Source organism: Amblyomma mixtum, chromosome 5 (genome assembly GCF_055824585.1).
Source record: "Amblyomma mixtum isolate Tamu chromosome 5, ASM5582458v1, whole genome shotgun sequence".
Lineage (NCBI taxonomy): Eukaryota > Metazoa > Arthropoda > Arachnida > Ixodida > Ixodidae > Amblyomma > Amblyomma mixtum.
In genome coordinates, this window is record NC_143016.1 from 173,866,352 (window position 1) to 173,890,058 (window position 23,707).

Below are 23,707 nucleotides of genomic sequence, written 5' to 3' on the forward strand. Positions count from 1 at the left end.
CATATTTATCCCCTTCAAGCCCACATAAGGTGCCCAACGTGCGGCCTGCTCTTGGAGCACTGAACGACACTCTGTTCGGATTGAGGAACTGTTGGTCCGGATTTGGCAAGCGCTAGGCTTAGCGTGAATTTTAATCGCTAGGACCTGTGGCATGCTTTCTTCAGTGTAAGAAGGTGGTTTCCACTGCAGCATGTTTAACTGTTTGGCTTGCTTCAAGTTTTTCCGAGAAGCTTCTTCAGCACAAGAATCACATGGTACACATTGAGGGAGCACGAGGCCTAGCGCCCGTGGATTTACCAAGCCTGAAGCGAATGAGTACGGAAGCTACGTGGGCAGCCCAAATTTTAATGTACATATTTTTTTCTGCGGTCTCTGTTTTGACTCTGGGGGCAGCAGCTATAGGAGTCAAGTGACTTGGGGCCATGGGTGCCACTATACGAGCTTGCTGGTATTGGAAGTCGGCACCGGACACTCCGACACCGTCCCATTCGGTGGGCGCTGACCGCTCAGAAGCGGCTTCACAGAGCGAGCGGGGTAGAACCATCCCACAGAGCTGACATCTCCTCACGGCTGCGTGCAGGTAATATTTTTCAGGTCTTTGTTTTGTCGGATGTCCTTGTCACAGTGGTAGACAGGCCTAAGGCTTTTCAAGCTTATTGATAAGATCAGTGGATCAACAGAGAGGCATGAAAGCTTAAACATTGGTCGCATGTGAGGGATGCGATCAAATACTTTTGAGAAGTACAGAAATACAATGTCGGTCTGGAATGAAGGTTAACGTGAATGTCTATAGTGAATTCAATGAATGGGGTCTCGCATGAAATACCATAGCAGAAGCCATGCTGATTCATAAAGAAAAATGAGTTATTATCAAGGTGTCCTGAGACTTGCGAGTAAATGATGTGGTCCATGATCTGGCAGGCAATAGCAAGTTAATGAAGTGGGGCAGTAATAGGACAGATCGGAGCAGTTTCCTGAACTGAACAGTGGGGCTACCCTGCTTAGCTTCCAGTCATCCAGAAATCAAATTGCCAACCAGGGGTTGGGTGAATATGATTTGTAAGATAGGGCTAGAAATAATTACAGAGATCATCATCACCACAAGCCTGACTGCACCCACTGCAGGGCAAAGGCCTCTCCCACATCTCTCCAATTAACCCTGTCCTTTGTCAGTTGCCGCCACTGTATCCCCGCAAACTTCTCAATCTCATCCGCCCACCTAACTTTCTGCCGCCCCCTGCTACGCTTGCTTTCTCTTGGAATCCACTCTTTTACCCTTAAGGACCAGCGGTTATCTTGCATTCGCATTACATGCCCTGCCCAAGCCCACTTCTTCCTCTTGATTTCAACTAGGATGTCATTGTCCCCGATTCGTTCCCTGACCCACTCTTTCCTGTCTCTTAACGTTACCCCTATCATTTTCCTTTCCATAGCTCGCTGCGTTGTTCTTAACTTAAGCTGAACCCTCTTTGTTAGCCTCCATGTTTCTGCCCCATAGGTGAGTACCAGTACGATACAGCTGTTATATACTTTTCTCTTGAGAGATATCGCTAGACAGTAGCTTTCCAAGGATATCGTCAAGGCCAGGACTAATTATAAGCTTTAGATTGTCAATGAGTTTCACAATGCCTTCAGCAGCAATATGAACTGAGGGCATCTAGATAAAGTTTGAAGGAGTAAGTCGAATGTGCTTACAGCAGGTTCACGAGTGAAAATAAATTGCAAATACAGTGAAAGCTCATTAATTCTAATGCCAAGGAACCGAAAAACTGTTCGAATTATCCAATGACTCCCGAAAAACTGCCAACTGCTTGCATCAGGGTAAATTTATTTGGTGTAAGACTGGGCACTGGTTGATTGATTATGAGAAGAGAACAACATGGCAGTGGTTAATTTTCACGTTTCCATCAATGCATTAGCGTGTGCATACTGTCGGGACCACTGAAACAGAACTGCAAAATCATAAGGGCCTCCTGCATCCTTCACGATGCGACGCAGTTAAGCTCCACCACTACTGCATCATACCCATCATAAGTGGCACCATCGCTTGTGAGGAGGCTTCACCGGACAAACAGCGAATGGCAAGTGATGAGCGCGCTGTTTCGGCACACTGAAACAACAAAACCATGTGGATGGAAGCAGAGGAAATGGCACAGCGGCACCGAAGTGAAAGGGAGGAGAGGTGGAAGAAAACATCAGCGATGATGGGACAATTAGCGTATGAAAGGGTGGTCAGCTTGGTTAGGCTGTCAGGCTGATGCTAGCTGGTAGAACCGCCGTCCCTATGGGCTAGTGTGAAGAGCAGAAAACCGAAACCGAAACTAAGCAGCCGGACTGTACTCGGAGACAGGCCATCCTTTCGTCATCACGCCTGCTGTGGCACATGCATCAGAGGTGAGCGAGCAAATTTGCAGCACAGAACTCTGGTTCTGGGTAGGGATGTTTCAACGATCTCTTGCCGTGGCAGTCACACCTGAACGCGGCCTACCGTAAGGAAGCCCATTCAGATTAACCTGTGCGGGGCCCGTAGCATCTGAATTGACAAGTGCCCGGTGTCGTTCTCCCACGGGGGTTGGCTGGGACCAAGCTAGCAGTTCAAATTGCCTGGATTTCTGGTCAAATTAATGAGCTTTTACTGTATGCTTTCATGACACGAAAACATTGGTCAATCAGCACAGGAGAGTCATCAGGACTAAACGGGAAAGCATAATGGCATTTACTACACGTAGGAATAAGTACATTCCCGAAAATTTCTCGTATGGAGGATGCTCTGCAAGTCGGGGTAGTAAAACTTTTTCTTGAACTGTCTCAAAAGGCTTGCGTATTCCCTCAGGCAAGTAAAGTGTTTTTCCCATTCTTTTGGGACAGTTTTCTCACAGCGTTAAGAGTACCAGGGTTTGCCTCTATCGCTATGAATAGAAACGAGAGGGACATACTTATGAATATGGCATAAAAGTTTGTGTTTGTACAATAGCCAGTATTCTTTGATCGACTTATGAGTGGCGGATCCGTGAAAGGAATGATAAAATATTTCCAATTCTTCGCTGATACCATAAAAATCTGCCCTGTTGTAGTGGCGTATATACTTAATGGATAGCTGTCAAAGAGGTACAGGGATGGATAAGTTGAATAACAGTGTATTGTGATTGCTCAGACCACTGACACATGACACTGACTGTATCAACTCTCCATCGGTGGCAAAAAAGAGATCAAGTGTGTTATTATTATGCGCTGGCATACAGATTGTTTGGGTAAAGTTAAGCATGAAAACGACGTCAATAAATTTTTTGCAAATAAGCTTTGCAAATAAGCTGATCCAGTCAATATCAGGAAAATTAAAATCGCCACAAAGTACGTAAGTGGCACAAGGAAAGCGTCAATTCAAATCAAGAAGGACCGAGTACGGATCATTAGTAAAAGAAGTTTCACAATCCGGCATACGATAAGAGACAATCAGTATGTTTGTGCTTCCAGTAGGCAATAAATTAACACTGAATTTCATGGTGACAGCCAGTATCAACAGTGAAGGAGGAGATACGTAATCTTATCAACATGGGAACACCACTCCCCAACAACCAACCCCACTGAGCCTGTGAATGGTGAATGGTCATACATCAAGTAGTTTTGTCATTTCTGAAATCTGGAGTCTGCTATGTCTCGGTGAATACCACAATATCAGTACAATAGTCTTTTAAAACAGCCTCCACAGTTTCCTTCCCAAGGACAAAACTATAAACGTTTGCAAGCACGACAGGCATGATTTGATGTGCAGGCACACTGATGGGAGCTGGCTGGTATGGCTGCAAGATAGGGCGCCAGGGTGTTTGTGGCAACTGCTATGTTTTTAGTTCTTGCACGGAAGCAGAGTCATCATCATAAATGCATTCTTTGTCGCCAATAATACGCTTACGAAGCGCATCTAGAAACTGGAATTGCACTGCTGGCCATACTTGAAAGATTTTCCAAGAAATCAATAAACATCCTCGAGCCTTAACCGTGACTGCCCACTGGCTTTTCACGTACAACGGCACTATCCTATAATAACAGGATTGTTACATCATTCTGGCTATTTTGCACTAAATACAGGAATGTAGTTCTTGTAGCTCTTTTGGCCCCTGTGCTCTGAAGACTGGCTCTCGTGTCAGACTTTGCACAGTTCCTCCAACAGCCTCACATTCACTTTTTCGGGAGGCTGAAAGTTAAAAGTGAGATATATTTCTTGCATCTGGCAGAATCTTCTTCAGCTTGGAACCATCGGTACAAATTGTGTACACTATGACTATACGGCAGATAAAAGGTTGGCCAATTTGTATTTGTTGAATACCAAATTACGTTCATTTAAAAGGATACAAAACCAAAATCTGAAAATATTGAGAAAGCACCATATTTTTGTTTATTTATTTATGTGTTTATTTTTTATTTATGCATACTGCAGCCTCAATGAGGCTACTGCAGGAGTGAGCAAGGAAAGGAAAATAGTCATCCAGAAAAATACAAATACATAAAAAACAAAGAAAATAACAATGTCGCTAACAACAAATGGCCGCCAAAAACTTTCACGGGTAGCGAACGGAAGTTTCCAGGCAGCAAATTCTAGAGTTCAATGGCCAGAGGAAAGCAGCTGTGTTTGAGTGTCTCAGTGCGGCAAAAGAAAGGGGTAAGGTTTAGGCTATGGGAACTTCCAGTGATGGAAGGTTCGTTAAAGTTCAAATAACTGTTTAGTGAAAGAAGGTGCTGAGAATGAACCGGTGTGTGCAAAAACCTAAGGACATTCCTATGTACAGTCTTTGTCAAAAGTAACCAGGCTGCACGTTTTTTTCTTCTCAGTCGTATATTAAAGCTACTATGCCAGCCCTCAAGCTCTAAATCTCGGTATGGTAAGAAGAACCCCTGTTCTCACCTTCAAAGAACTTGATGATCTTTAGGGAAGCCGTGAGGGCTCTGTTATACGAATGAGAAGCAAACCATGGAGCCTGGTTACTTTTGACAAAGGCTGTACATTCATAAAAGTGTTTACATTCATAAGATATGATTAGCCAAGTAAACAGTCACCCTTCCGGTTATTTTTGAACGGATGACCATGTTTTTGATGTTTCGTGAGTGGCTGCCATGCCGCACACAGCGTGCTCCGGCCTATGAGCTGGCTGACATGACATCAAGCCTACCCTCAGCAGCACCATAGGCAAGCTGGCAGTCAGTGCGCAGTAGAGGATTCCCCATCTTGCGCCATGCCAAACCTTGCGTGAACTTGCATGAACCTTGCATGAACCTTGCATGAGCTGCGACTCAAAGACCAAAACTGTGCGTTCGGTGCAGCATAATAGCCAGACTTAAATGTGGTTTATGTGGGTCAGGTGAAAGTGTCTCAAGCTCGAACCTGCCCAGAACGCGACAGCACTCATTCCTCTGATGAGCCCCAGACAGTGCTACCAGTGCCATCTCTGAAAAATGTTGCTTTCTGGTTTGCTGCATCTGCAAACAGAGAGGATTTAAGAATAATTCTGACCAAATCGGGCAAGTAGATACCCAAAGTATACAACCACGAGATGCAGGCAGAGAATCTTCCAAGCGAAATGGACAGAGAATCCAAGCGAAATGGACAGTGCCGCAAAGCAAAAGCACGTCAAACGGATCCACTTTTGTACAGTCCGTGCTGACAATACCTTATGACAGGTAGGGTTGGTGTCGCATCCCGTACTGTCAGAGCTTTCATAGGTGACCGTTAGGTGTGGCAGTTTGAGAAATAATCATTAAAATATGTATTACTTTCTACTGGTTTCTGTTTCAAAATAATGTTTTGGTCACTCTCAGTGCCGTAGCTATCATTTTGGCCAGAAATCTTGGGTGGCAAATTTTTTGTTCACTATCCCTTGAATCAATATGAAATAAGGTCAAGGCAATTGCCTACAACTTAGCACTAGGAGTTGAATATTTATAAAGTCACTTTTTCCTTCAATGCTTTGCCTTAATTAGGTGAAACAACCTGAAATGTCGTGCGAAGCCAACTTGGCTCCTGGTATGGCAGGTCTGGTGCATTTCCACATCTGGGTGCACCAGAATCTATAAAAATAGAATAAAAATTGTGCAGCACCATTATGGAATGAGTGTGACCTAGTCAGTGACTTGCGCATATGTGAATTTAGTAAATGTAATTCTAATGTGTGCCAAGATTTGGCTCACTGACTCAATTATACTCCATTTCATACATAGCAGGCAACGCTGCAGAGGTTGCTGAAGTAGTGTGTCCGCGAAACTACATTACTCCGCCACGTATCATTCGTTCTTCTAGAAACTCCGGTCACTGCTTGGACAAATACAAAGAGTGGTATAAAAAGATATGGTAGCATTAGAAATCACGTTCGAAGCTGTGAGGCACTCAGTCCTCGAGCTCTCTGGCCATAATTTTCGCGGAGAGTGAACTACTTTTTGGGTGCGGATTTAGTAGAAGTGATTCGCCCTACCAACCGCGTATCATACCGCCACGTGTGCTTTTTGCTTCTCAAAATCTCGACGAGTGGCAGGACGAAAATGTGGCAAGAGGTGAAACGATGTCCAGGAGGTGGCAGTCACGGCACTTAAGATTTTTCACTACGAAATATGTTTGTGTTCGCTTTGGTTGTATGGCGAACTACTTCTTGCATGCGGACTTAGCCTGCGCAAACAGGCGCGCTAGCTTTGGCAGCACTGCCTGCTATGTATGAAACGGAGTATAGTGTCACAGAAACACAGCAAGACAGTATACTAAACATTTCCACAGGGAGCTAAGAAAGCAGTCCACCCATTTGGATGAGTCCGGGACTGCAAAAGAGCAGTATCTCGTGGCAGCAGTGTCGGTGTACACATGCAGCCACAATATGGAGAGCATTGCATGTTCTGGTCTTCGCCCTTCAGGCATCATGTGTGCCACGTGGCTCGAGCAGAGTCCTGAGGAGGAGGGCAGGGTCACTCACCAGGTGAACGCAGCTGGGTGTCTGCAGGCAGTAGAAGAGGTGCACCACGAAGGGACTGCAGCTGACCGCCAGGGCATTGCGCTCGGCAAGCACTGGAACCAGAGAGACCTGGCCTATGCCACCTGCTGCACCCACCACTCACAACACAAGCTGCCCGGACAGCAGCAAACCATTCCTGCCACGAATCAACCGTGCTCAATTGTCTGCCGCAGTGATAACACAAACACCGTTCCCCACTGGCTGTTGCCTGAGAGGAAGCACTGCAAAAAAAACTTGAAAAATCTTAAAGAAGAAAATGAAAAAGAATCTGGAAGCTGGTCTACCCCCAAAATTCCAAAGGACCCCCAAAATTTTCGAAGCACACCCACCCCAGAAGATGGATTAAAGTAGATTAGTGGGTGAATTGACGTGGTTAGTTAAGATTTATGAGTGGATTATTGTGGATCAGTGGCTCGGTTTAGTATTCTCCCATGATAATCCAACGGAAGGTACTTGAACCTGCTAGTTCTCAGAGTTTCAAATTTTGTGATGCTGATTTCATGACCCTCTAAACAAATCAGGGAATGCCCTTACACAGAAACATCTTTCGATGAACCACCCTATCACTCTCTTGGCAAGAGTGCTGCACAGATGTTCAAGGGGTTTTGGGGGTTTAATGTTTCAAAGCAACTCGGGTTGTGAAGGACGCCGCTATGTAGAGCTCCAGATAATTTCAGCCACCTGGGGTTCTAAAACGTCCACTGACATAGCACAGTCCACCAGCCTCTAGCATTTTGGCTCCATCGAAATGCGACCACCGCAGCTGGGATCAAGTGATGTCATTTGGGTTAGCATCATCATCATCAGCCTGAATACACCCACTGCAGGGCAAAGGCTTCTCCCATGTCTCTCCAGTTAACCCTGTCCTTCACCAGTTGTGGCCACCGTATTCCCGCAAACTTAATCTCACCTGCCCACCTAACCTTCTGCCGCCCCCTGCTACGCTTGCCTTCTCTTGGAATCCACTTCGTTACCCTTAAGGACCAGCGGTTATCTTGCCTTCATATTACATGCCCTGCCCAAGCCCATTTCTTCCTCTTGATTTCAACTAAGATGTCATTAACCCGCGTTTGTTCTCTCACCCACCACGCCCGCTTCTGATCTCTTAACATTACACCTACCATTTTTCTTTCCATAGCTCGCTGCGTTGTCCTAAACTTAAGCTGAACCCTCTTTGTTAGCCTCCACATTTCTGCCCCATAGGTGAGTACCAGTAAGATACAGCTGTTGTAGACTTTTCTCTTCAGGGATATTGGTAAACTGCCATTCATGATGTGAGAGAGCCTGCCATATGCGCTCTGCCCCATTCTTATTCTTATAGTTATTTTGCTCTCATGACCCGGATCAGCGGTCACTACCTGCCCTGAATAGACATATTCTCTTACAACTTCCAGCACCTCGCCACCAATTGCGAACAGCTGTTCCCTTGCTAGACTGTTGAATATTACTTTGGTTTTCTGCATGTTAATTTTTAGCCCCACCGAGCACAACAGCCACTGAGCCACGGTGGCAGCTTGCGCAGGTGTTCTGACCCTTTCCCCAGAACGAAAACATAGCCCGCTACTCCCACTCACAACAGCTGCTTCCCACAAATGTGGAACAACACAAGGGTGTCCAGAGAAGAGAGCTCCAAGTGGTGTATGCTGCTGCTGGCATGCCACTCCCATCTTTCCAGCATTTTCCTTTGCCACCAAGCATAGCTTTCCCTACTCCTTGCCACAAACCTGCTTCACACGGTTTTCCTGTTTTATTGCCCTGCAGTCCATTAGCAAAGATGATTTCTCACTGCTGCCACGACACTCTTTGTTTTTCTAAGTGCTGCAGAATCTTTTGCCCCCAGCAACACGCCTGGGAAGGGTGGAGCACAGCCACAGCTACAGATGGGTATGTTTCTCTCCTTCCATGTGGATGTTAGTTTTAAAGGTTAGCTGCAACAGCAGTAACTCGCAGCATCGAGCCTCACCATAGGGGAAATTCAGTATTCGGCAAGTGTGGTTTCCAACACAACTATGTCGCCAAAGACAAGATGGCCAGCATCTCTATAAAAAAAACTTCGCGGGCTACAGTATAGGCGCTACGGTGGTTAGACTGTAAGGAACGCATTTTGGAAGAATCAAATAAAGAACTAGTCTTCCTATCTTTGTTTCAGCTGGAAACGCATGGTCAGCCATCTTGTGTTGGGGACATTGTTATGCAGGAAAACGCACTTGCAGAATATCCCCTATTCTTCAGAGTGGCGGACAATGTTTTCGGTTTCCCGAATTGTGTGGCTCCGAAGGGGAAACCATCACCAGAGCACCGCTCGGTGTTTCACCTTGGTCGACCATGTTCTTGTGGACCATTTCACTCTTCTTGACCACCTTGATGGCAAACAGCTGGTCCGAGTGGTCCTTCTTGCGTGCCAGGTAGACCTTGCTGCGTGCAGTCCCTCCATCAGTGGGTGAAGGCCCTTTCACACTGCCCACACAGACTGAATTTATTTATTTATTTATACATACTGCAGCGCAATTATATGCGCTATGGCAGGAGTGGGAAAAACACAAAATGCAAAATATGCAACCAAGGTAACAAAATACAGCAAAATGTACAAAGTGAGCGCTACAATAAAGTTCAAATAACACAAAAAAAGTATCAAACAAGAAAGAAACTGCTAACGACACGATAGGAATATTTAGCTATTATGCATCTTCGATGGCGGTTATAAAACTTTGAACTGGACATGAACGAATGGACCCAGGTAGAGAATTCCAGGCTTCTATTGAACGGGGGAAAAAGCTGAATTTGAACAAATTAATACGTGCGAAATACGGCATCAAATTTAGCTCATGATGACTTCTTGTAGATGATAATGGTGCAAAGTTAATGTAGTGGTTATCTGAGAGCCTTACCGAGGAACTGAAGATACAATGTAAGAATTTTAGTGATTCAGTGTAGCGACGGGCGGAAAGTGTGATTAAATTCAATGAAAGAAGTGTAGAAGAGGGTGAGAAACCGCGATCATAACAATGACATATAAAACGCACAGCTTTTTTCTGGACTGCTTCTAACATGTTAATAGGGGTGTGCGAATATCAAATTTTTCGAATACGAATCGAATACGAATACTTAGTTCCGAATATCGAATCGAATATCGAATAATCAAGGACATACGCATTTAATCACTACAAAACATTTATTTGGGCACCGAAGAACATCACAGTTCAACTATCGATGATTAAATGAACACAAAAGGAGTGTGTGGCTGCACAAAAAGTATCAAAGTCTCGAACATTATTCTTAGAAGAGTGGAAATATCAGAGAAGATGGCTAGTACAGAGCATTGATTAAGGCTAGCTTGCCATAAGCACAAAAGCGCGTTGTTGGGATGACGTAAAAGGTTGTCGTGAAGGAAAACCAGCTGCACCACATGGTCAGGCAGAGGTAGTTCCCTTCTAACTGAAACGACTCCTCCAGCCACAGAAAATGCCCTCTCACTTGGCACTGACCTGGCACGTATTGCGAGGTACTTCGTGCACAGCTCTGACTATACCAGCTTCGCAGGTATAGCCACAAAAAAGCTCACCAGCGCAGTTAGCTACGGCATGGCCCTTGCAAGAAGAAAGAATTTTCCTTCCGTGTAGGCGCCGCCATGTTGTTATGTATATGTCGATAGGGCTTGCTGATCGAAATGAACGCCGGTGCTCACAATGAATATTCGGCTAGATACGAATATTCGCGTCGTGTCGAATATTCGAACCAACACGAATACTTGGATTTCGAATCGAATTCGAATACTAATAATAAAATATTCGAAATATATTAGAAAATTTCGAATATTCGCACACCCCTACATGTTAATTTCAAACTGCTTGTACGGAGAGGAAAAAGACTAGCTGCATGCAGTCAGCCACGTGCAGATGCAAAGAAGCACCCTTGAGAATCCTGCTCCAAAGTGCCAAGCAGCGCCCCCAGGCAAAGGCTGCGGTGCAGCTGCGATTTTTCCTTTCTTCCCCAAGCGGCCTAAAGTCATGTCCAAATTCACGTGGGAAACGTGTTTTTAAGCAAAAATAATAAACTGACAAAACAGAGTGCTCACACAAGACTCAATATTTAGCAAAATTTTTGCTGCATCGCAGATGCCTTTTGCTTAACCGGCAATGACAACACTTCAAGCCTTACAGTGGACACTTTAATTTGCCAAATAAAGAAGAAGCCTACAAGACACAGCATGTCTAAGGCCCCTAACTTTCTGTGGCAGAAAATTCTATAGATGCAGAATAAAGAATCCGCAAAGTTCGGCAGGAAGAGTAAGGCGAATGAAAGAAACATGCAAATTTACTTTTTGAGCCCATGCCTAGCATGTTGCAAAGGTCCCTCTTCTAAAATTGAAGGAGGCGGTAGTAAACCAGCATCCAGTAACGTTTCCTGTTACCTTCGTTCGAAGAATGGCGCTTGTTTGATACTAGATCTCCACAGCGACTGAATGAATCCTCTGCATCAACAGAGTTGATTGTGATAGACAAATATTTGAAAGCAATGGAAGAGTGTGTTGCAGTCACTTCTTCCATTCCATCCAAGAAGGAAATGACATTGAAATCTTCTTCTAGTTCGTCTTGCTTAGAAAGAAACTGTGCGAGGTCTCTCTCACTGCACTTCAGCTCTCAGGCAGTTTTCAGGTACACTTGCCAGTCAGCAGCACCAGCGATTCTTGATTAAGTATCAGCACGCCTGCAAACTCCAACCTTTTTTTCCTAGCAGAGACTTGACCTGTAGTGGAACCTCCTTCGGCTTTGGTTGGCCTAATGGAGTGGGATTTCGTTACAATTGTAATAATTTTCTTTAAAAATTTTCCTGAGGTCTCAAACTCCCCTCGTGTTATATTCATGCAAGCAAGGTAATTTCCTTTTGTCCTGCTGTCCCTGCTGACGTCCGTAACAACAATTGTATAAAAAAAAAAAATAGATTTTGGCTTTCAACACAAAATGCCTGGGAAAATGCTTAAATCCATGATTTTTCGTGGGAAACAAGGGGGCTTAAGCACGGCGTCACCTCACAGCCACTTTGATCAATGCCTACAGGACAGGAGGCCAAGCACGGTTTCTGTGGGGCCAAGACATGGTCGCTGCACTGCTTTCCACCACTCAATTCCAAATGCTTCAAAGCTTGGGGCAAGAGCAGGCACCTTCTGGTAGCCTTAGGGTGACACTACCAGACTGTACCCGACATCAAGTGCAGGCTGTCTGCCCTCTCTGGGCCAATGAATGGTCTTGCCTAAGAGGGTGCGACCATGTGACCCAGGGGTGGCCAGATCTGAGATGTGTGGCAACGACCACCCTCATCAACTATACGGTTTCATACATCAGGTGCAATGCTGCCAAAGCTAGTGCTCTTGTTTGCGCTGCCTACATCTGCAATCAAAAGTAGTGAGTTTCTTGTGGTGGGCGAAAAATAACACATGCTTTGCCTGCAAGCTTATTACGCGATACGTTTGTCATCATCATCATCATCAGCCTGACTCCACCCACTGCAGGGCAAAGGCCTCTCCCATGTCTCTCCAATCAACCCTGTCCTTTGTCAGTTGCCGCCACTGTATCCCCGCAAACTTCTTAATCTCATCCGCCCACCTAACTTTCTGCCGCCCCCTGCTATGCTTGCCTTCTCTTGGAATCCACTCCGTTACCCTTGAGGAGCAGCGGTTATCTTGCCTTCGCATTACATGCCCTGCCCAAGCCCACTTCTTCCTCTTGATTTCAACTAGGATGTCAATAACCCACGTTTGTTCCCTCACCCACTCCGCCCTCTTCCGATCTCTTAACGTTACACCTATCATTTTCCTTTCCATAGCTTGCTGCGTTGTTCTTAACTTAAGCTGAGCCCTCTTAATGAGCCTGATTAACTGAGCTCTTATTGCCGACGACACGCTGTCACTTTCTCGTACTTCAGACCAGTCAGCCTCAACATAAGTGCAGAGTAGCATGGCTCCCTTTATACTTTCGTGCGTCTGTACCTTTTACGGCATTGCACTTGATGTTTGAAACGCAGTATAGTGCGTAGCCACCAAAATTTTCAGTTAAAACAAACTGCAGTGCCAGCCAATCGGTAAACAGCTACAGCTACAAAAAGAACTACGTGGTCACTGCCTATCCGTAGCCTTCAAGTGAATGAGAGTGGTGAATGCAGGGCTTAACTTTCACTCTCAACATGCCCTGCTACAGTAGAGGAATCCAAATCTGTCATTGTTCTTAGCACTTTTTTCACGGTTCATGGTTTATGAGGGTATAACATTCCAAAGCGACTCAGGCTACGAGGGACACCGTAGTGGCGGGCTCCAGATAATTTCGACCACATTTGGTTCTTTGCTGTGTATTGACACTGCACAGTGCACGAGCCTGAAGCATTTCACCTCCATCGAAATGTGAACGCCACGGCCGGGACTGAACCCACATCTTTCTGGTTAGCAGCCAAGCACCATAACCACTGAGCCACACCACAGCGGCTGAGTGCTATTTTGACTACAACTGCTAAAAAATTAGCATTCTTTAGCAAATCTTCCTTATGAAACCAACTGCAGCTTCACAGAAAAATCAGTGCTGCATCTGGCCATTTCGAGCTTTGCATCTGAAGGCAGGCAGCTGAAGGTCTGCTAGACTGATGCTACACCTTTGTAAAGCAGAATTAGCACCTCAATAGCTATTACATTCCAGCCAGCTATCAATTTTTATAGGCTGCTCAATAGTGAGTGCATTTTATGGTTTCCAAGAATAAAACTGTGCCAAATGACACTACTGCATGTATGCCTCTTTCTGATGAGCCACTCAAATGCCAAACTGCAGTAAACGATGACAAAGAAAGACGTAAGTTGGAGCACATAAGCCAGGTTAAAGGTAAAGAGATGTCCTTTCAGATGGAGCAAAGCTTATTTTGAAGCTAACATAGCACATGCAAGTTTAGGGCGCTGGTCAGGGCTTCCCACATTTTCGTTCTGCTTTCCTTGTACCTTATAAGACATAGCCCGTACATAGCCGTATTTGTGGTGCCTGAACTTGAAATATCTTGGGCTGGGCGCTTACAAAGGGTAGCGTCGTCCACTTCGGTTGAATCATCGGCCATTGCACGGTCGCTTAAAGGGATACTGAACCAAACTTTTGGAGCTGCTCTTTTACATGTAAACAAGTGCTTGACTGCTAAAATTGATAAACGTGACAAGCATTTTGGCGAAAAAGGCGGATAACACGTTTTTTTTCGTGATTTATTACCGTATTGTTGCACCTGGTGGCCTCCTGTGGAAGCTGCGACTAGACGTCATTACACCCACGCGCCCACCGTTCCCGCAGAAGCACGATTGCCATCGCGTCGGCTGCTCGTTGTCTGTCTGTCATCTGCTCACGGCGTACACAGATATGTCAAGATGTTAATCGATGCTGTCTACATACCATAACCGTATGCACGCTTACGTACGCTAAATGCAGCTATTTTTTCCGGACTTTACGCCATTTCTAACATTCTCACTTTTAAAACAGAAGCCCAACGATGTTCAGACTAGTGGCGCCATCTGGTGGTTAAGATGGGAACCATTGTTGTCAACAAACCGACGCCCCTCTTAGCCTAAAGGGGGCAGAATCATCACTCTAAATAACAAAATAAAGCAAATTTATTACTCGTACGTTTTCTTATGGGAGACAGGAGACGAAGCGAAAGACTGATGGCCCATTTATGGCCACTTAACGCGCTGAAGAAGGCAGTAACAACAATGAAACCAGTCCGAAGCGAGGCTTCATGCATCGAAGAGCGCCACCATATCTGTAGCCGTGGGAGGGTGCCATGACGTCACGCCCTTCACCTCGCGCCTGCCAGGAGGGCTTGGCGCACGCTGATGAAACATTGAAAATAAAACCATCCGCTGAAAAATATGCACAGTGACGACTAGATTTCGGTGTAATCACATTCTGAGAATCTATTTTTAGCGTTTTTGCTCAATTTTAAGATTTTGCTTCAGTATCCCTTTAAACGTCTCTTCCTGCAGACTGCAGAGAGTTGTCATTCTGTCTGACTCAAAGTCTGCACTACAGCACATACAATGACGGACACCTAGCCTCTGTATTCTCACCTGGCTGAGGAAGCTACTGTTGAAAGGGTTTAAAGTTTGCTTCCAGTGGCTACCATCTCACAATGGAGTTGCTGGTAGCATGGCGGCGGACCTTCTGGCTCAAGAACCCCGGTCGTATCCATCTTTATTAGCTGTCCCAAAGGACAAGAACTTCCCTAGGCAGCTAGTGGTGCAACACTTTTCTGAACTTCGGCCACTTTTGCACCTCCTCACTCTCTTGCATCGAGTACACACAAAATCTGCCTATACACTGGTATGGTTGCACAAGATTCACCGCGCCACCTCACCTATGTGTATGCGCTGTGAACCCTTTCATTTTAGCGTGCCTGCATTTTTGTGCCGCGCGTGAGACACTCCTGGAAAACCTGAGGAGACTGCATGTTACCACGGGCAATGTCTAAGTCATTGTGTACCCTGAGGGCTCTCGAACTGAGCAATGATTAGTGTCATGGTCACTACCGAAGTTTCTGGAGGACACTGGCCTGATGAGTCAGTGACTCAGGCAAAGTAATTGCCGACAGGGCTCTGTAAGGCTAACCCCGGCTGTATATTTACACCACCATCCCCCCCCCCCCCCCCCCCCAAAAAAAATGAAGCGCAATCATATGTCAGCAGAACCGTTATGGTTTAAATGTACATTTCACGGGATTCACTGCAATCACAGGAACATGGATCAATCTAAGTTATTTTAAAACCCAAAAATAAACACAGTTCAAGAGGCATCGTTAAAAGTGCAATGAAGAGGAATCTGAACTCGTCTTTTTACCATAGGAACTCAATCCACACGTTCCAAGCATTCTTAGAAACTTCGAATTATTGTCCTGTGTGGCCGATTTCCATAATTTAAATCGTATTAAATGTCCCGGCTCCCGCCTTTCTTTGAATGCGCCGCAGACGGTAGGAGGAGTCATCTAGCAAGTGGAGTGCCTTTCAGGCAATCGTGTGGCAGCTTCGCTTTCACTTTAATTTTTTTTTAGGCTTCTGTGAACCAATAGATCCAGCCAGAGCCTACATAGATGCAAATTCGGCCCATGGAAATAAGAATACACGTGGACTCTATGCTTTTGCTGATCATTACGTATCACTCCACCGATGGCAGAGCAGCAAGCCACCACGTGACTGGTTAAAAGGTTAGCTGACTCCTCCTACTGTCTGCGGTTGAGTTCAAAAAAAGGTGGGAGCCGGTACGTTTAATCTGATTTAAATTATGGAAATTGGCCGCAGAGGACAATAATTCAAAGCTTCTAAGAATGGTCAGAACGTGTAGATCGAGTTCCTGTGGTAAAAAGACTGGTTCAGATTCCTTTTCAGTGCACCATTAGGTTACTGAACAGCATTGTGGCATTACAAATAAAGAAGTGCCTTGAATAATCTTGGCAGAATTGCTGTAGACTGCTGATTTGAGGAGTTGTTCAACCAGAAGTTGTCAGTAACAATGCCTCTGCACACATTCACCGTATAGTTGAAGTGAAAAACTACATCATTCGCAAAAAATGCACAGCAGGATGAAAATTCAGTGTCTCAAAATGTGCAATACATAAGCAGAAAAATAAAAGAATGCTGTTTCTTACACTGGTAGCACCTTCATCTGTGGCTTGTTGATTAAGGGTTAGCCTGGACTGTTGCCAACTGCACATTTCCCCAGCAGCATGCCGACCCTCAACAAATCTACCATCATGGTGACTTACCCAAAGGCGCCACGGCTGATTGGCTTGAGCATCACAAAGTCGTCAATGCTTGGGAACTGCAATGAGAAACACTGTGAACAACACTGGGAAGCAGTGGTTGCAGCATCTCTTAAGGGGGACAAGGGTCTTAAAACTTATTTGTGGTTAGAATCTCATGAAATTTTGCACATAGATGTGTTTTTCTCTTCTGATTTCAAAAATTCAGTCATAATTGAGCTGGTGGTCTTAGATCAAAAGTTATCTTAAAGACTAGAGTACTTAGGTAATTTCATAGGCAGCTTTAATAAACATGAACTTTCTCACAGCATTTTGTTGCTTTTGGTTTGGTTTAGTTTGGTTTATGGGGTTTAATGTCCCAAAGCGACTAAGGCTATGAGAGATGCCGTAGTGGAGGGCTCCGGAAATTTCGACCACCTGGGGTTCTTTAACGTGCACTGACATCGCACAGTACACGGGCCTCTAGAATTTCTCCTCCAAAGAAATTCTTGCCGCCGCGGCCGGGATCGCACCCACGTCTTTTGGGTCAGCAGCCGAGCACCATAACCGCTGAGCCACCGTGGCGGCATTTTTGTTGCTTTTAAATACATGAATAGATAGGCAGCAAATTCCCATACCAGATGACATTCTTACTTTTTTGTTTAGGCCACATATAAATAGCAATTTACAATTAGCTTAACAAGTTGCAGTGTCAAATATTGTGGCCTTTTACCCTCGACATAGTACATCAGGATGCCATGCCTTTAGAGAAAAACGAAGAATGTCATTGGGTGTGGGAACTCTCTGGCTATCAATTCATGTAAATAAAAGCAACAAGATTCAATTAGAAAGTTCATTAAAGCTGCATAAGAAATTACCTAATTACATTCTAAACTTTGTAAGATTTAAGACCACCAGCTCAATTATGATTACATATTTGGAATCGCGGAGAGATAAATGCATCTGTGTGCAAAATTTTATGAGATTCTAGCCATAAATTAAAAAGTTAGTTTTAAGACCCTCGTTGCCCCTTAATACAGGTTACACCATAGTAAGACACCAAAAGCATCTTGCTTGCCCTGCAACCAATACCCACACGTGGGCAACACCATTGCCATGACTGATCAGACCCAACCGACATCTCCGACCCCTGTTGGCTTCTACTTGAGGGACTGTAAACCACCTCTGCCCTTCACTTTGGCTCTTCTAACCACATGCTGGCAGCTGATCTCTTTTGTGCAGTGATATTCTTTCTGTTTACTGTCCTTACTTCTCTGCATTATTTTGCATCACACCAACCAATGTTGAACTGGTTAAGGAAGTCGAAAGCCTTGGGACTCGAGTAGCAGCAGTAAAAGCAAGCCCTGAAAAGGTCAACAAATTGTAAGAGTCTGTAAGGCAGACACGTGATGTGCTAGTGAATGAAAACTGGGCGCTTATGAATGAAAACAACACTGCTTGAATGGGTGGCATTGATCAAGGGATACTCACATTTCAATATTGTACAACAAAATCTTTCTGTACATCGTGCCGGCAAATGGGGTCAAAGCTGGACGCCTCATTATGACTGCTCATATTGACACTGTGCATTATGTCCGCGCTAAGGATGGAACTAATATTATTGCATAGTTCTGTTCAAGAACGAAAAAAAAAAATTGCAGGTAACGCTAAGAAGGCATGACTAAAACTGCAGGCATAGGTTGGTTTAGTTTGGTTTATTGGGGTTTAACATCCCATTAACATCCCAAACCAACTCAGGCTATAAGGAACGTCGTAGTGAAGGGCTCCGGAAATTTCGACCACCTGGGGTTCTTTAACGTGCACTGACATCGCACAGTACACGGGCCTCTAGAATTTCTCCTCCAAAGAAATTCAACCGCCGCGGCCGGGATCGAACCCGCGTCTTTCGAGTCAGCAGCCAAGCACCATAGCCACTGAGCCACCGCAGTGGGGCTGCAGGCATAGGCTTTTATGGAAATGCAGATAAGCGAGCGTACGTCAACGAGCACCTGACACCCAAGAAGTGTTTACTTGGCAAGGCCCTTGATCGAAAGGATGGAAATTTCTCTGTTCATAAGTGCACTATTAAGGCCAGGCACAAGACAAGGTTTTTCAGATCGACACGTGTAGGCTGCACACACAGTTCCATTTTTTTTTTCTTAAACCATCACTTTGTCAAATACTTTCTCATGCCTTAAAACAAGAACACTGCCAAAGTCATCAGCATTATTAATGATCCACTTTAATATCCAGTCTTCGTAACCATTGTGAGAATCTCGATCTTCAACCAAACTTTCTCATTTGTATATTAATCAGAAATGTGGCTATCAGCTGATGAAGAAAGTATGTGCAGTTTGCCAAGGTATGCTTCTGAATTTTTCAGTTGTGATATTTATGGCAGCAGTGGCTCGATCTGCTATTTTACTGCCGTAAAATTGTTGTGCTGATTTTTCTGTTAACCTTCCATGAACACTACAACACTGGCTAGAATTTGATAAAACTTAATGCCCCTCAATAACTGTGATACAAGAATTGCTTCTCTTTATTGCTCCCCCCTCCATCGCCAGCAGTTCTCACTACGGGGCCTCCTAGTGTAAACATGTATTATCTGTTCCACGCTACTTTACGTTCACTACTAAATAAACTTGGAGCAATACAATACTGCGTCTGAGCATAAAATCAAATGCCGCACTTGTATGTTTGACAAAAAGGATTATTGGTTGCAAGTTCTTTGCATTTTATTCATCGCATTTTTCCTTTTCATACATTCTAGCATTGCTCTTTCGCACACAAAATGATGGCTTCAGCAACAAACTGGTACTTCCATAGCCTCGCTAAACCCTGCACACAGCCACACACATGGACAATATTGATGCCTTCAAAAATTGTAATCGCTTTGTCAGGGTAAATTCAATGAATGCCGAAACAAACACTGGAATCGCTAAGCATGATTGTATTCTGAGCTGTAGAGACAGCAAAGTCGGCCAAAACGACCCATCTCTTTTTCGCCAGCTGTTGTGCTCCGTTCTGGTATGGTTAAGTGGAGTTGCATGTCTCGAAGCCACGCATGAGCCATGAGGGACACCGTGGCGAAGGGATCTGGAATAATATCGCCTCAAACGAAATGCGGCCGAGATTCGATCTCGCGACTTTGGAATTAGCGCTCTGTTCTGTCGGCACACCAACGGAATGAACGGCGTCCTCGATGGAATCCCTCAATCAGAAATTCCTCAAGCATTGGGCAAGTGAGCACAAAATATGATGCGCACAAAAACGCGAGTGCACCGTCAGTCCATTGAATGACTGCTGCTTCCTGCAGTCCTGACGGAAACTGACTCTTGGAGCCACGCCGCTCACTCCAGCAAGGTCCGGGGCAGTCGCAAAATGAATGCATGCAGCAAGGACCGGGGTACATTTGGCACCGATGCTTTTCGACACTAATTTTCCAGAGCCTTCCAACGTGCCCGGCGCAGCAACATCCGACTGTCGGGCCCGCCGGTGAGCCGAGGCTCCCGAAAATGTGCACTCACAAAACGAGACGGACAGTAGAACGTACCGTTCAGTTGGACTATGGAGTTGCAAGCATGCAGTGCAAAGCCACAGTACCGCGTGCGAAAAGGGAAAGGCAAGCAACGACTAACCTTGACGGCCGACATCTGGTGTAGCCGTCGAGCCGTTTGCAGCGCTTTTTCGGCCGAGAAGCTCTCACGTGTCATGCATGTCGCCACATTAAGTGGGTCTTCAATTGAGAGCTAAGGCAGCTGATGCTTCTGGACGATTGCAACACCATGGCAAAGCTCGTAACTTCGAAGACAGACCCAATTTCGACGCTTGCAAGTACAAACTTGCACTGCCTGCATACAAGAAATTCAAGTTTCACGGACGCATACGTAAAAAGCTGATGGCGATGGCGGTTGGACTCTGTCACTGATCTCCACTAGGGAAAAAGAAACAGAGCAGATACTGGAAAAGGCAGATCTGGAATTAATCGTTCTACGCTAACTTAAGAGGTAGTGTCCTACTCTTTGAAGCTAGATCAGGGTGACTGAGAACGCGCAGCTATAAAAATAAATTTAACGATGAAGATATGACACATGTGTCACATGCGCACTATCATCATCAGCCTGACTATGCCCACTGCAGGGCAAGACGACATGCACCCAAAACACAGACACGGAGATTCGAGGCCGAAAATCCAGAGGGAATTTCATATGTAGATGCCGCATACTGCGGCAAAGGAAAAATGAATGCAGTCGTAGTCAATAGCAAACGAGAAACGCGAGAAAATGGTGACAGCAATTAATGAAAACAAGATTGATACAGGAAGCGGAAGAGGCTGCATTAGCACTGGCACTTAGGCCCCTTTTACTCAGACCAAAGGACAGCAAGAGCGCACTCAGGAGGTACACCGCGGGAGTCGACCGCGGGTAGAACCCTCGATCATAAGCCCATATAGAAAGAGAAGACCTTTGTTTGGACGCCAGTTCATGCAGGCGTGCCCGGAAACGAGGCGGCAAACGAACTAGCCCGAGCACTCGCACACCGGGCTGGAGGAGTACCACCGGAGCGACTAAGCAGGAGCTAGGTACGTCCTCCGCCAGACCTCCAGCCAGGAAAAGAAGAAGCAATAGCGTGGAGAAAGCGCTCCAGACAAACCATACCCAAACCCACTTCTGGTCAACCATATATGGCCGGAAATAAAATAAGACAGATGCTCATCTTGCTTTGAAATGAGATTGCTGGATCACATATATGGGAATGTGAGAAATCACACCAGGCAGGGCTAAAAACATAAGAACAAAAGATGCCTCGGAGACCCATTTGCGAAGCTCGGACCTAAAGAGCCGAACATTAAGAAATCGTTCATCCGCAATCGTTCATTCCCGGAAAATAATTTCATCCGCCCACATAACTCTCTGCAGCCCCCCGCTAGGCTTGACTTTTAGAATTAATTCACTCCGTTACCGCCGCGGAGACATCAAGCGCAGCTCTTTGGCGCCCGTTTCTGTGTAGCATAAGCCTGAGTTACGATGTCACTATATAGTATATCAGGGAACCCTTGTCACAGGCCGATGGGCGTCCGGAAGAAGAGGCGGCTGCCTCGATCCCGGCCTCGGCGGCTGAATTTCGATGGAGGCGAAATTCAGAGGCCCGTCTACTGTCCGGAGCCCTTCACTACGGCGTCCCTCAAAGCCTCGCTTTGGGATGTTAAACCCCAACAAATGAATTAAATCAAACCCTCTCCCCGGAATTTCGGATATTTTTTATGCGCTAGCAGAAAACAGCTACAGCTTGATTAGCACGCTTAGGTCTCGCATATATCCGTATGAAACGCCCTTCAGGATTGCGAGCCAACTTTGCACGTTACACACTGTGATTTATACACTGCTGCTGACGATAAATAAATTGGTAAATTGTTTTTTGAGGAAAGGAAATGGCGCAGTATCTGTCGCACATATCTCGGTGCACGCGGACACCTGAACCGCGCCGGGAGAGGGAGTAAGGTGGGAGTGAAAGAAGAAAGAGAGAAAGCGGTGCCGTATTGGAGGTCTTCGGAATAATTTCGACCACCACCTGTCCAGCGACCGCTCTGAAGACCAGCAAGGTCTAGTACAGCGAGCTCACAGGCGGCAGTGGCCAGCGGAGGTCTGAGGGCAACCGGCCATTGATTAGAGGTGGACAACGTCGACAGAGAAGACTCCTGGCAATACAACCAAGGAGAGAACGTCTCTAAAGATGCCCCCAAACCGCAGCACTGGAGTAAAATAAAGTTTTCCCTTCCTTCCCTACTACCTCATGGGGATCTTTAAAGTGCACTCGGGCGCCTTTTGCGCTCCGCCTCCATCGAAATGCGGCCGCCGCGGCAGTGTTCGAACCCGAGTACTCCGGCTCAGTAGCCGAGCGCTCAAACCACTGGTGGATGGTCCATGTGCTCACACGAGCTCCTGCGGCGAGGGCGAGCGCGCAAAACGCCAAGCCTTCGAGAAAATTAAAAATAGAGAGGATAGGCGCCATGACTGTCTCACTTTCAAGTGGGCACCTTAACCGTGCCGTCGGAGAAGAGAAGAGGCTTCGGAATTCCGACCCCTGTGGTTATTGCACTGCCATCGTGCTGCACACGGGTGTCATTTTGCATGTCAGTGATGGTTGGTTTGGTTGGTTTATGGGGTTTAACGTCCCAAAGCGACTAAGGCTATGAGAGACGCCGTAGTGGAGGGCTCCGGAAATTTCGACCACCTGGGGTTCTTTAACGTGCACTGACATCGCACAGTACACGGGCCTGGAATTTCTCCTCCATCGAAATTCAGCCGCCGCGGCCGGGATCGAACCCGTGTCTTTCTGGTCAGCAGTCGAGCACCATAACCACTGAGCCACCGCGGCGGAGGCGGCGGGAAGTGGAGCGTTTGTTCCTCCGGCACCAACGAGTGTCAGTGTTATTCGCAAGGGAAGTTTACAGCTCGTGCTGTGGTGGTGGTGGTGAAAAACTTTAATCAAGAGAGCTTGAGGGTTAAAAAAAATAAATAACCCTGCTGCATGGTCGGTATCCTTAGTCCGGGACACCGCATGACGAGGCCCCGTCTCGCGCCCGCTTGACCAGAGCCCTTTGGGACTCCAGTGTGGAGCAGTTGAGGAGGGCAGTCTCCCATGCCTCTCGGGTGGGGGTGGGGGAGGGGGGAAGGTGAGGATTCTGAGTACATGCCCACACCATGTGAAAGATATCGCAGATCTCTCCACAGTGCGGGCAGCGCCCATCTGTGTTCGGATCGAAGTGTTTTGCTATTGCAGGACAGAGAAGGGTTCCTGTCTGCAGGCGCCGCAGAGTTCGCTCCTCCGCCTTACTCAGCCCCTTGGCAGGTGCCGGGTAGAGACGGTGGCTGTCGCAATAATAAATTAGGATTTCGCGGAACCGCAGAAGCGGTTTATGAGCTTCTGAGCCATGACAGCTAGGATGAGGAGCCCGGTGTGTG

The 23,707-nt window shown here is 46.1% G+C and overlaps 1 protein-coding gene across 5 annotated transcripts in view; it reads right to left on the reverse strand.

The window, feature by feature from the left end:
* The window catches only part of gwl (serine/threonine-protein kinase greatwall), a 64,772-nt gene extending 43,473 nt beyond the window's left edge, over positions 1–21,299 (reverse strand). For 3 of the 5 annotated variants that reach the window (XR_016282786.1, XM_089542660.1, XM_089542662.1), the window contains exons 1-4: positions 20,381–20,640; positions 16,764–16,819; positions 9,304–9,404; positions 6,951–7,042 (exon numbers count right to left, since the gene is read on the reverse strand). Coding sequence is in view for 4 of the 5 variants with exons in the window: in XM_089542660.1 (XP_089398786.1) it covers positions 6,951–7,042; positions 9,304–9,404; positions 16,764–16,819; positions 20,381–20,455 (324 nt within the window). In the remaining variant the exon portion in view is untranslated. Of the gene's footprint in view, positions 1–6,950; positions 7,043–9,303; positions 9,405–16,763; positions 16,820–20,380; positions 20,641–21,206 lie in introns of those variants that run through there. The other 2 variants (XM_089542663.1, XM_089542664.1) reach the window with 2 other exon arrangements.
* Between the last annotated feature and the right edge of the window lie 2,408 nt (positions 21,300–23,707).